We start from the raw sequence: 12,510 nt of genomic DNA, 5'->3' as shown, positions 1-12,510 counted from the left end.
AGCACTTGGTATTTCGGCAGAAGACCTGTGTGTCCATGTTTGTGCATGACTGTCTGCTGACACTCCTGGTGCTTTACACCTGCAGGAGCACAGCGCCAGCAGAGCACTGGCTGCCTCAGGAGCTGCAGGCAAAAGACAGAGCTTCTCTCCACCCAAGCTGGTGGCGAAGGAAAGCTGCTGTCAGCCTGACTGCTCCGCAGGATGGCCCGATCCAGTGGCTCTCCCGCCAGACATCCCAAGCTGATGTCCCCCTGCCCAGTGCCGGCAGGGTGCGGGCAGACTTCCCTGTGCCCCCGCTGTCCCCAAATGCCACTCCCAGATCCCTCTCACACCCAGATGAGTGTGCTGGGGCCAAAGCCCAAGGCCAGCCCTCCCACCCGTGGGCCAGCCGACAGAGCAGGGGCCAGTGAGGTCCCTGGCAGCCAGTCCCCGGGTGCTAGCCAGGCAGCAACACGCTGGGGTGGGACACCAGGCTGCTCCTCAGGGGCAATGTTGCTGCAGTCCCAGCACAAATGCCGCACCGGCCCGTGTCCGGCATCCGATGTGCCTTCCCAGTGTGCCTCATGTCCCCTCTGCCTGCTGCTGCGAGTTCTCGTGGCAGGACCTGCGGCCAGCCATGCTTCCCCTGCCTGTGACAGCTCTGTCCAGGCTGGTGACAGCTTATGGCCTCCTCGTTAATTAAAGTAAACCACAGCCCTCGAGCGCAGTCAGAGCAGAGGGGACAGGGACAACTGTGCTCTCTGGTGGGCTTTGCAAAACACGTGCAGGTCCATACAGGATCTCTCTGCACCCCAGTCCTCTGACAGCTTCCAGTTGTGCTCCTTACCCACAGCCACATGCCACTGGGAGAGGAGTCCCCACGTACTGGTCTGCACTGGGCAGTTCTCTCCCACAGCTGCTTCTGTCTGTCCTTCCCATGGCACTGCCTCTTCCGTTCCTTAGGGCATCTCTGTTTCTGCCTCTCATACCACTGCCTGTGGTGGGTGCCAGAGCAGACTGGACAGCAACAAATTTGTCAGCCAAACACCCACTGACTGTTTGGCAGAACCGCACAAGGAAGCTTGTCTTGCAGTTCAGGAAGCATGGGAGGACAGAGATATTTTTTTGCTGTCTACAAGCATAGGGGACATATATATAGACATATATATATATTATGTATATATAAAAAATACATGCACACACATATATATATGTACACATATGTACACACATAAATATACATATTCAAGGAAAACCTCTCACTCCTTCAGGAGGTATGGCCTCCCAGCATCAAGACAGCATGTGCGTGGTGATGAGTGACCCGGTCACTGCACCTTGGGAAAAAGGTCCCCCGGACTTTGTGTCTCTGAGCTGGGACCCACCACTCCCTCCTGGCAGCAGCACACTGCCCCCCCTGCACTGCCTCACTACTGGGCATAAGGAAGACAGTGGGGGCTTCCAGCTGAAGGCGAATTTCTGGAGAAAATCCAGGCTGACAAGTCGGGGAAGCAGGTCCTCTCTTTACCTAGAGACGATGTGACACAGCACAGTCACCATATGCCCCATGCAAGCTCTGAACAGGCCCCTGCCATCAAGCCAGTACTGAGGACGCCATGCCCCAATGGCAGGGAATGGCTCTGCGGGGATGGAGCAGGGGCACTGCCCCAGCCCCACGCTCTGCACAGTGAGGCTGCGCTGCTGGCACTGTGCGTTCCCTGTCCAGCCCAGTGGCACAAGTGTTGGAGCTCACCGGCAGCCAGGTCCGCAGGGAAACCACACTACAGGAACATACGCACAGTTTCTTGTACCTGATTTTACTTGGGTGTCTCTGCACTGTGCAAAATATTGTCCAGGTGTTTTTACACTTGGATACAACAGGCATCAAATACCTAGACCTAGTATTACTTGCATTGAAAACAACTGGCTAGTGCTGTGTGGTGGGCTGACCTGAGCTGGCTGCCAGATCCCCACTCAGCTGCTCCATCCTTCCCTCCCTCCCTCCCAACAGGACAGGGAGAGAAAATAAAATGGGAAAAAAGAGGAATTCCCATTGGGGAAGCAGGGCGTCAGCACACGTAGCAGTTACTTGGGAAGACAAATGCCGTAACGTTAATGTCCCCCCATCCTCCTTTCCTTCAGCTTTTATTGCTGAGCATGATGTTGTTCCAGCAAAACCAAAACTCTTCCATATCTGTCCATAAACAAACTGCTCTCCGCACTGTTAAATGGATTTGAAACCCAGTTTGATTTCAGACCGTATAGGCAGAAAGGTGGAAAAGGAGTGAGAAAGGTGTTTCCTCTACCTGGAATGGTACTTTGACTTGCTGAGAGCTTTAGTAATGGCAGAAGGGGCAGATCGTCTTCTTTGGGCTATGGGCTTCATCTTCTGCAAGACAAAAAGACATTCCAGTTAGCCTGGTCACCTTGGAAGCAGATCTGCTCATCGCACTCCACAAGTCCTCTTTTTATCTAGTTAACCCTCACGAAACCTCAGCACTGAAAGCCGTGATCTGCGCTTTCAGGCACCTCCCTCCCTTCCTTATTACTAAAGCACTTGTCAGCTCTCACATTTATGTGGGATACTTAAAACTTTCCTCACTTAAAATGTTTCCAGTTTTCACAGCCAAAATTCAAATGACGTGAAATTAAGCAGAGAAAAACCCCACAGGCTGAAGGTCAGGAAAAACTTCCTAACACTCATGGCATGGAACGGTTTCTTAAGGAAAGGTATAGAAATCCAATTTAAAACTGGACTGGACAAAGCTGTGAACAAGCATGTAATACCATGGGCAGCCATGTTTTATAGGCTGAAGGTAAGGATGAGGTTACTCAGTAGATTTTTCTCTAGCTTCATCTCCCATGATGTATAGGTTCCACAAATAGACTGTTATTAGGCCCCTCTCCTGGTAGTGTAATCTCAAGGCACTTTTATAACAGCCACAGCCACCAAGTCTTGTGTAACACAGAAATGAGGTGACAGTAAGAGAGGGATTTGTGAGTTAGACATGGTAACCATCCCAGCCAACATGTACACACAAAGGTCACAGGTCTCCTTTTATCTGCTAAATGAATTTTGTGCTGGAAGAAGGTTGACAGATTTTAGCCTGGGAAAGAAATCCTTACATCAGTGGCTCTCGCTTAGTAAACATGGGAAAATCTGTCCCATGGCTCATTTCTAATTTCAGCATTTCCCTGTGTTACAGCTTTAAGTACCAGGAGGTTTAGAGTACATTGAGAACGACTGATCTTTTATTTCTGGACGTATCAAAATATGGAATATTCTAAGAATAAAAGAAACCTGGACTGCTGGTTCAGGAGAGGTCCTGCAGAGAAAGCATGTTCCTTTTATTAACCATATACTTTTCAAACTCTGTGCTGAACACAGAAGTATTTGTTGCATGTGAGCTCAGTAGTCCCTTCTCTGACTACACAACGCTATTACAGCTCAGCACCTTAAACCCACATTAACACACCGTTCTTATGATGTTAGAGGAAGGTATTATCCTCTTTTCACTGACAGAAAGGCCAAGAACAAAGCAATTACAGTCACTCTGGGTGCCTGGTGTTCAACACATTGAACTTGATTTTTCTGAGCAGTCACCAAAGCTGGCTGGGGGCTGGTTTGAAACCCTGCTGTTGCTCACCCTTGCTGCAGCTACAGGGGCTCAGCACAGCTCCAAGTCTGTCTCTAGGGACGGATGTGAGGAATCCCAGAGATGAAGAACAGGGCATTAGTGACCACTTCAGAAGTTGGTGGAAGTAATTTACCACACTTCAGAAAGGAAACCTGTGGTGGAGGCTGGTGTGGAGTCCAGCTGCTAGGGAAGGCGCACCCCTTCTCACACACCATTTCATTTACAATATACCTTTTGACTTCTGTGACAAAAGACTAGGGAATTCTCTACAGGCCTGTTACACAACTCCTGATTCATTGCCTGATCAGGTTTGGCACAAACCTCCAAAGCACAGATGACCTTGGGAAAAAGAGTGTATGATCATGCAACTCAAAGCTGGAGTGTAATTTCCTAATGTACGAATATTCAGCTTTGCAACATCAGTAGTGCTCTCTAAGTAGATTCCTTGTGTATGTGCATATATGTAGATGGAGACAGACGACAACTACTCCGTCATTCCCTGATATGATATTGCCAAGCAAAGATCTGTCTTCGGAAGTTTCACAGAGAGAACTAAATAAAAATAACATAAACTCAACAATGTTTGTTTTTTAAAAAAGGAAGTCCCTACGAAAACAGAACATCTGGCTTTCAGAGGTGCCTTAATAGAATAAAATGTTCCTACAAAACATAGTACGGCAAAGCATTGGTCGTGTGGTATCTTAGGTAGGGAGAAAGGCCAGGTGTGGTTGCCTGGTGGAAAGCCCCATCAAGCTGTCAGCAGCAAGCAGCAGGCACAAAGGGCAATCAGATGCATCTTTGTGCCAGGGGCACATTCCTGAAGAATCCTATGGCATGTAATAACCTTACTGTAGGTAAAGCAAGCATTTTGGCCACCTCAAAACTAGCTGGCTTTGTGGTACAACATGGTAAGGAACACCAATGACATACACTATGTCAGTGTAGTGTTGGAGGACATTTTACTCAGAATAAATTTCAGGGGAGATACCAGAGAGTCAGTGCTGGTAGATCACTTCTGACCATTAGGAAAGGTTTCAGACTGTTTGAAGGGCAGCAGCAATGCCTTCCAAGAAGCCTTGTCTTTGCCCACCCATTGTACGTCTCCAGAGAAGCCTGAGGACCTGTTCACTAGCACCAGTTCCAGTGGGTGCTGGACTGCCCGTGGAAGTCTCACAAAGACAGAACTTTGGCTTTGCAGTGAAATGCTGTGACTACAGGAGGCAGGGTATCCTGCCTACGCGCTAAGACCACCAGCTGCCCAGAGGTCCAGTTGCCTGATCCCTAACAGACTCTAGGCCAGGGGTCCTCAAACTACGGCCCGCAGGCCAGATATGGCCCCCCAGGGTCCTCAATCCGGCCCCCGGTATTTACAGAACACCCCCCACCCCACCCCCGACGGGGGTTGGGGGGGGGGGGAAACCAAGCAGCCGCAGATGACTGCCTGCCACCTCATCCACGTGCCGGCCCCCTGGTCTAGGCAAAGGAGGAAAGCGCCTTCCAAGCCCTCAGTCGAGTGTTCTTGGCAGGACAACACTGAGGCGATGGCCACAAGGTCACACAAGTGGTATCTTACTGAAGGAACTGGACACAATTAATTGGCGTAATTTCACAGTTAACATACTTAATTTGCATATTTAACAGATAGCATTATTATAGATATTACAGATATCTATATATAATATAGATATTACAGATAATAAATTGTTCTGCCTTTGGTTTCAGTAGCCACACAAGGTAAAAGCTGCTCATGCCCTCCTTCCCTGCTTGGCAGGATGCATCTGTGCACCCCATTTTAAACAGTTCTGGTTTGCATGGGCTAGCCTACATAAATGCTGTTTCCTTAAGAGGCTGCTGGAGAAGGACAATCTCCTAACACCTTGCGTGTTCTTCCAGTGCCATGTAAAATGAGCTCTGAATCCTGCATGTTTTGAAGTTTTATGGTTTTTTTGCAAAAACCACCCCTCCCATCTCACTACACAGTAGAGACACTGCAAGGCCTCTGTCTCTCGCAGGAGCTCTCCAGCGGCCAGAGCCCCTGCAGCTCCAGCCCAGCGGCTGCACACCAGCAGAGCTGGCAGCGTGAGGGGGGTGGCTGGTGGTCCACAGCCTGTGGCTCGCCTGGGCACTGGCAGTGTTACACAGCATCGTTCGGCACGAATCATGCCGGCAGCTGCATTCCCCACGAGCACCACTTTCGGGTGACAGGGGGACTTCGCTGCGCTCCTCAACGTTAGAGCTCTGGAGTGCTCTTGTTGGAAGTCAGCTCTGCTCACACTAACCAGGCACTGGAACCAGAGAACCGCCGAAGGCACACAGCATAATGTCTGGGCTGTTTTGATGCCATGGAAACAGATACTCGTTTATCCAACATACTCTGAAAGTGCGTGAACACTTGCAACAGTTTGGACCATGTTTGCACATTACTCATCTCTAAGCTGCCAATTTTAGCTGTGTGTTTCTTGGCACTGAGGACTTTGTGAGTCTAATGCCCCTCATTCCAAACCCATGTATGGCCCACACCCTTGGCTCAGCTGGCCAGCATCAGTGGGGTTTTTTTGCCCCACTGACCTCTGCACTTGAGTGTTATTCTTCACATAAAGTGGGATAGAGATGAAAAGTAACAACACCTGTATAGAACAGGCTGGATTTTCCTTCTGTCAATAGCTGGTCAGAGATTGCAAACAGCTGGCCAAAGTTTGCAACATCTGTGGCACTCCAAAGCTGCTATTTGGTTTAGTTCACATTCAGAAATGAAAATAAGATTTTTTTAACAGTGCAGTTTTTCTGCAAAACATAAATTGAAATATTTGTTTCAGAAACACTGACACACTGTGCCTTCAAAAGCACTAAGTTTTCTTTGACCTGAGCACCTGCTGCAAGCTGACCAGGCTGGTGCACTCTGATAGCAGCATCGGGAAGCTGCCCAGTCAGACCCATCTCTGTCAGTCAGTGCACAGCACCAGGGAAACACGTCTCTGTCACCCAGGAGCTGCTGATGCTATGAAAGACAGTAGGTTATGCTGCCATGGGCCTGAGACCCTAATGCTTCCAGACCAAACGTGGGAGGTAAACACAGCCAAGGAGCTGGTCGGCTTGCCACCTGCAAGGTCAGGACCGCCTGGATGCAGGACCATGCACACAGCAAGATGTGACAGATCCACAGGACTTTGGATTTCTGGGTTAATCCATATGATAGGGCTGCTGCAAAGCTGCAGACCATGGGGCTAGGTGGGTGAGCTGGCATGAAGCGAGGACATTTTCCAATGGAAACTTGCCTGGCAGGAAGCTTTAAGATCCTGCGTGGCAGGAAGAATTCCTTTGGAGCCCTCCCTTCATTTTACTGGAAAGCTCTTCCAAAGCAGTGTGTTTCGATAAAATGTTTTTGGTTTTTTTTTCAATTAATCTGCATTTTCCAGGGAAAAAAATACACTACATGAAGGCTCCTGGGTAGCTCTGCTTTGGCCATAAGGTATGTCACCACTGAAAGATTGAAACGCCAGTCTGAAAGCGGTGTAGAAATAGGAGGATGATGCTCTGCAGAGCGTCTGCCAAGAAATGGGGCTAGCCGGCACATTCAAAACTAGCCTGATAGGCCCATACCGCCCTGCAGTCTTGTAGTGGAAATGTCCTTTGTGGGGATGGAACACACAGCGAGGAAGATCAGTCGGTTAGCCTGTGCCCACCCCATATGCTCTCTGCTGAGGCAACAATGATCGCCATCCCCTCCCTTCTCTTTTGACAAGGGGAGAATTGCGCACTGCTTTTACTGATGTTGTCCTTTGCTAGATAGAGATGGACATAGTCTAAAAATTAAGATGTGACTTCAGATGTGGGACATTCACCCATCAGTGTCTAAGGTGTTGTGAAGGAAAAGTCCAGCTGCCCCAGCGAACTCTGGAGCTTGAGTGTTTCCCCTCCTGTTCCCTCCGACGTGGTTGTTTAACAAGACCCTGCACGGGATCTGGTGCCATCACAAGCAGGATTTAAGAGGTTCAAAGCTGCATTTTATTACAAACCATCATATGGAAATGAGATCAACTCCACACTTCAGACCTGACACTGGACTGGCTTCCCTGTACCCAGGGGGTTTAAAAGCAGTAAGATCAAACATAGGGAGAGGGTTAATTTAGGTCTACCCCTATCCTCAGCATACTGATGTTTCACCATGAATTCTTTGCATGCTGCTGAATGGAGAGACCCTACCACCACTTCACTAGTATGACTCAGGCACCCAGCTCACACCTCCAAGGGAAATTTGTTCTCCCAATGCTCTTAGCTGCCATGTTCTGTTACTCTTATGTGGAATATTCGGCTGTCAGTGTCATTCTGCCCACGTCAGACAAACAGCCTACTTTCTAGCTGTGAAGACAGTGAAAGGGTATCATATACTCTTTAAAAAGAAAAAAAAATTACAAACGCAAACTCTGAGTCAATTCCATATTGACATTCAGATCAGTTAGGGAGGCTTATGTTGCTAAAGTAACAGAAAGAGTAAAACATGGGCCACAATGTCTTTGATTATTTGGAGCATCACAGATTGTTCAGAGCCAGTAACACTGAAACTATTCTCATTCTTGGATGGATCTTGTGAAACACTCTTTTCCTACAAATAACTCTCATCACAGTATTGGTATGTTGCGTCAGAGCAGATAGCTGACCTGCTATTAATCAATGGAACCCAGTAAAGTCGTATTTCTCAGTGGCCTACTGGAACAGAGCAAAAGTTACTGTATACATGTAGATATGTTATTCAGCACTCCGGCCACATTCAAAAAAAGTACTTAAGAGTCCAGCTAAGAGCACAGAAACAATTAACTGATCTCTTGGGCTTGGATCCATCCACATGTAAACAACCGCTGCTGCTTTTCCATCCAATAAGTTTATGTTAGCAGCAGCATTCCTACAGAAGCATCTTAACGAGAGCGCGAGATGCTTCTGCCTGCTGCTCTGTTACGTCTTGTTTATGTGAGTGCAGGATGCTCTTACAAAGTGCCTGTATAAGACTGCAGTTGCATTTCAAGTTAGAAAACCCAAATAGAGAGATTCAAAGAAAGAGAAGGGGAAATTGTTCATTGCATAGAAGGAAATCAGGCATTAGGATACATGAACTGAAAACAACTGGGCTTGCCATTTTATGCTGATTTGCACTTAAAATGAATTTTAGGGAAAAGCATGCTTGCACAGCTGCTGTCTCCTTCTGCCCTTGTTACCAGATTTCATCTGCCACTTGGGAACCCACACAAACTTGAATGCAAGCCCATGACCAGGAGTAATTTTAGCAGGGGCTCCAAACGCTGCTGTCTTGCAGTTGTTCCCCCTTGCCCCTGAAGAGGGAAATCCACTGCAGGGCACTCAGCATCACCTTACTGGGATACAGCTTCAGTCGTGCCTACCTGTTGCATCTTATCCAGATGTGCTGTGCCACTCTGACAGACTATCTTGGGTGATACTGGCTTGAAAACCTGGGCTCCTTCCTATGTCATGCCACCAGCTCCTTGGAAGACCACTTGCCGCCTTCTCAGCCTTGATTCCCTCCCCAGCTTGCCACCCAGAATAAGACAAAAACCTCGCCAGTTCTCCTCCAAGTGCCCCTCAAAAGGTGAGTGTTTGGAGTTCAAGGACCAAGACACAAGCCCGGGCTGTGACTTGGCTCCCGCGCTGGTCTCCTGCTCTTTGCCCAGCTCCCAGTCAGGGGTAGGTGCTATGCACAGCAGGGATCTGCTGTTGCAATGGTGCTCACGGTTAGGCACTGCTAACCAGCTTCCTCTCAGCCCACTGCCAGATGGGCAGGCCAGCAGACCTGACAGGGAGAAGGCTCCAAAACGGAGCAGTCCCTCCAAAAAACATGCTCTATATCAGGGGTCCTCAAACTACGGCCCGCAGGCCGGATACGGCCCCCCAGGGTCCTCAATCCAGCCCCCGGTATTTACAGAACCCCTCTGCCCCCGCCCCCCCCGGGGGTTGGGGGGAGAAACCAAGCAGCCGCAGATGACTGCCTGCCCCTTCATCCGCGCGCCGGCCCCCTGTTTAAAAAGTTTGAGGACCCCTGGTCTATATAAACCAGCTTCCAAAAGGAGCAGCTGCTTCCCACAGGACCCCCAGCCCAAAACCTCCCCTGCCCCCTGCTGCCCAGCACCAGGGTAACCCCACCGACAGCTCTGGGGAAGCTGGCCTCGAGTGGTGAGCTGCAAACAGCCTCTGTTGTGATGCTCGCAGCGAGGAAGGTCCCAAGGGCATGCTTGGAGGGGAGATGGGAGGTCAGGTGGCTGCCACAAACCTTGCCGAGTACCTCTAGGATGGAGCAGAGTCCAGCAAAGACCATTTAGAACCCTCAGCTATGGTAAATCACTGCAATCTACCATAGTCAGTAGCTTTACACTCCTGTAATATAGGGAAAGAGCCAGGCCAAGGTCACTGAACTCTCAAGTTTTATGTACTGCTTGTATGGCAACATAATGAATCTAGCTAGGGCTGTAGCACGAAATACGCATATGATGAAGTAATTTGGTGGTATTATTATTGTGTCTCTGCTACTAGAGTAACAGGAATAATCAACCGGGTGGAGCACTAATCTGAAAGGTTTGCTAAGTAATGGAGCTATTCAATCATGAGATGTCTTTAGAAGACATCCAGAAATCGTTCTGTGCCTAAAACCTGAATCTTTAGAAGTGCAGTGCCCACTGGCTTCAGCAAACAGGGACGATGTGAGCAGACGCAGCAGCAGTGCCCGTGCTGTGTGCTGTAAGGCATGTAAACCAGGGGGTGAGTCCCCAGATAGGCAGGACAAGACACTCAGGAGATGAAAACGTTCTCGAAAGAATTGATTAGAGGAAGGGGGAGCAGCCTGTCCTGCACTTAGTTGCCCCCAAGTCAGAGTGTGTAAGACGACTGTGAGTATAAGTGCTGCAGGGGCTGGCTTTGCCAGAAGGCACACGAAATCTCAGGGTAGAGGGCTGAACCTGTTGCTTTTCCTGTGCAATCTGGAATATTTCCTGTAACAACTTCACCACTAGTTAACTGTTTGAGGTGGAACTGTGCTAAATTGGGTCATTACCTGGCCAGCTGGAGCCTCTGCTTTGGTCTGCACAGCAGCAGACCCAAGCCTTCCCCCTCAGCTCAAGTCTGGACTTGGGCTGCCCAAGGAGCTGGATCCACCTTTTGAAGCTACCCCTCGCAGTGCTGACCTGGGACTGAGCAGCTGGCAAGACTGCGAGGGCTGGCTGACCCTCTCCATCACCCCAGCCTCAAGAAGCACGAGCAAGTGCCTGCACACCGGTTCCTCCTGGCTGGTGGAGCTCCAGCAGCATTCAGCAGGCGTCTGGGCTGCTGCCTGCAGCTCCCAGCGATTCTGCCCCGGGTCCCCTTGCCTCAGCTTGAGCAGAAACAGGGGCAGCAGGGCTGGAGCAGCCCTGAGAGGACAACAGAGCCCCCCAACTCGAGGGGCTGCAATCCTGTCCCCAGCAGACAGAGCCCCCTCCATGGGGCCATCTGCTCCTTTCCCCCAAAAGCTGGCCTGTCCCTCTGCTTCTCACCCTGCTTTTTTCCCAGCAGGGATGGTCTGGGGTCAGCTCAGACAGTGCTGCAGCACAGTGGGTTTGCACTGTTTTAAGCCCGGAATGACACCCTTCCCAGGCTGGGCTGTGAGCTCCGTTACCGGATTATCTGCTGCTGAGGAGGGTGTCAGGATTACCCTTCCCCGCGGTGGGGCTGAGAGGTATCAGTGCTGGCTGCTGTTACAGAACCTACAGGAAGAGCCCCAGCCTCCCTCTCTGCCACATCTGGGTGCAATCCATCACTAAGCTCAGATGTTACCAGTGGTGGCAGGCTACAGCCACCTCCCTCCCAGCCCTTACAGTGACAACGAGTACCTCATTTTGAGAGGAAGCTGGACCAAAACCGTACTTTGCCTCTTCTGGTGCCTGGGCTGCTGCACCTCTGGGAGCGTTCCCCACACCTGCTCCACACTCCCTGCCTCTGAGCAGTCAGGCTCTGCAGGCAAACTTCACACCTCTACGAGATATTCCACCCCAACGCATCAGACGGGCCCTTATCCACTACACATAAGAGCCAGGAGACGATGAGGCAGGCTACAGCGTCCAGCTGACAGTGCTCATCCACCAGCTGCACCACCAGGTTTCTCATCCCAGGAACAGGAATGTTTTCAGTAGACATCAGAGCAGCTCCACACGTTATGCTGCCACAACACCCCGTTCCCAGCTGCCACACGAGCACCCCTGCAGTACACTGGGCCTTCGTGGCTGCTCTACAGGCATTTCAGGGCAGGCGAATAAGGGAAGAGAAGCAAACCCTACATGTCTAGAGGAATGCCCACCGCTGGACATGCCCAGGAGCCGGTGACCAACGGAGGAGCTCTGTTGAGAAAACGATTAGCTGCCAGAGGACTAACACAGCCTTTTTCTGAGACAGCGGTGGCCTTACCAAAAGTGACTTTCTGCTTTTCCCTTTACATAACTACTGCGCTTCACCATGACATCTTCCAGCTGACAGGCTCTAAACACATTACAGTTGTTATTCAACCAAGCCCTTCCTTACTCTTATCCCATACGTCTCCACTCCAGCTTCAAAGGGACTGCTTGGAAAATGGAGAAACTGAGGCTCAGAGTGAAGATTTAAGTAACATGCCTGCAGTGATGCAGAAAAGTAGTGGCAGAGCTAGGCTTGGGAGCTAGGTCTTCCTTCTGGGAGAGGTCTAAGCTAGGGGTCCTTTCTCCTCAAATCATAAGGTATATTATTCCCCTGGAGTCACCGTTGCAACATTTTCACTGCGAAAACAAGACAGAGTTCTTTCCCCATGAGCTTCTCCAAAACCACAGACCCACAGCATTTGTGAGCAGACAGAATCAGAGCAGAGCAAATCTCAGGCAGTATTACCAGG

The 12,510-nt window shown here is 50.0% G+C and overlaps 1 protein-coding gene across 1 annotated transcript in view; it reads right to left on the bottom strand.

Annotated features, from left to right (window-relative positions):
* Positions 1-12,510, bottom strand: part of LOC101916736 (rho GTPase-activating protein 20-like) — a 39,683-nt gene that overhangs the window by 18,048 nt on the left and 9,125 nt on the right. The window contains exon 2 of the mRNA XM_055818169.1: positions 2,283-2,365. Coding sequence (XP_055674144.1) covers positions 2,283-2,362 — 80 coding nt within the window. The 5' untranslated portion in view covers positions 2,363-2,365. The remainder of the gene's footprint in view (positions 1-2,282; positions 2,366-12,510) is intronic.

Source organism: Falco peregrinus, chromosome 13 (assembly GCF_023634155.1).
Source record: "Falco peregrinus isolate bFalPer1 chromosome 13, bFalPer1.pri, whole genome shotgun sequence".
Lineage (NCBI taxonomy): Eukaryota > Metazoa > Chordata > Aves > Falconiformes > Falconidae > Falco > Falco peregrinus.
Note: the sequence above shows the minus strand (reverse complement) of the source record. Positions and strands in the feature narration are given on the sequence as shown.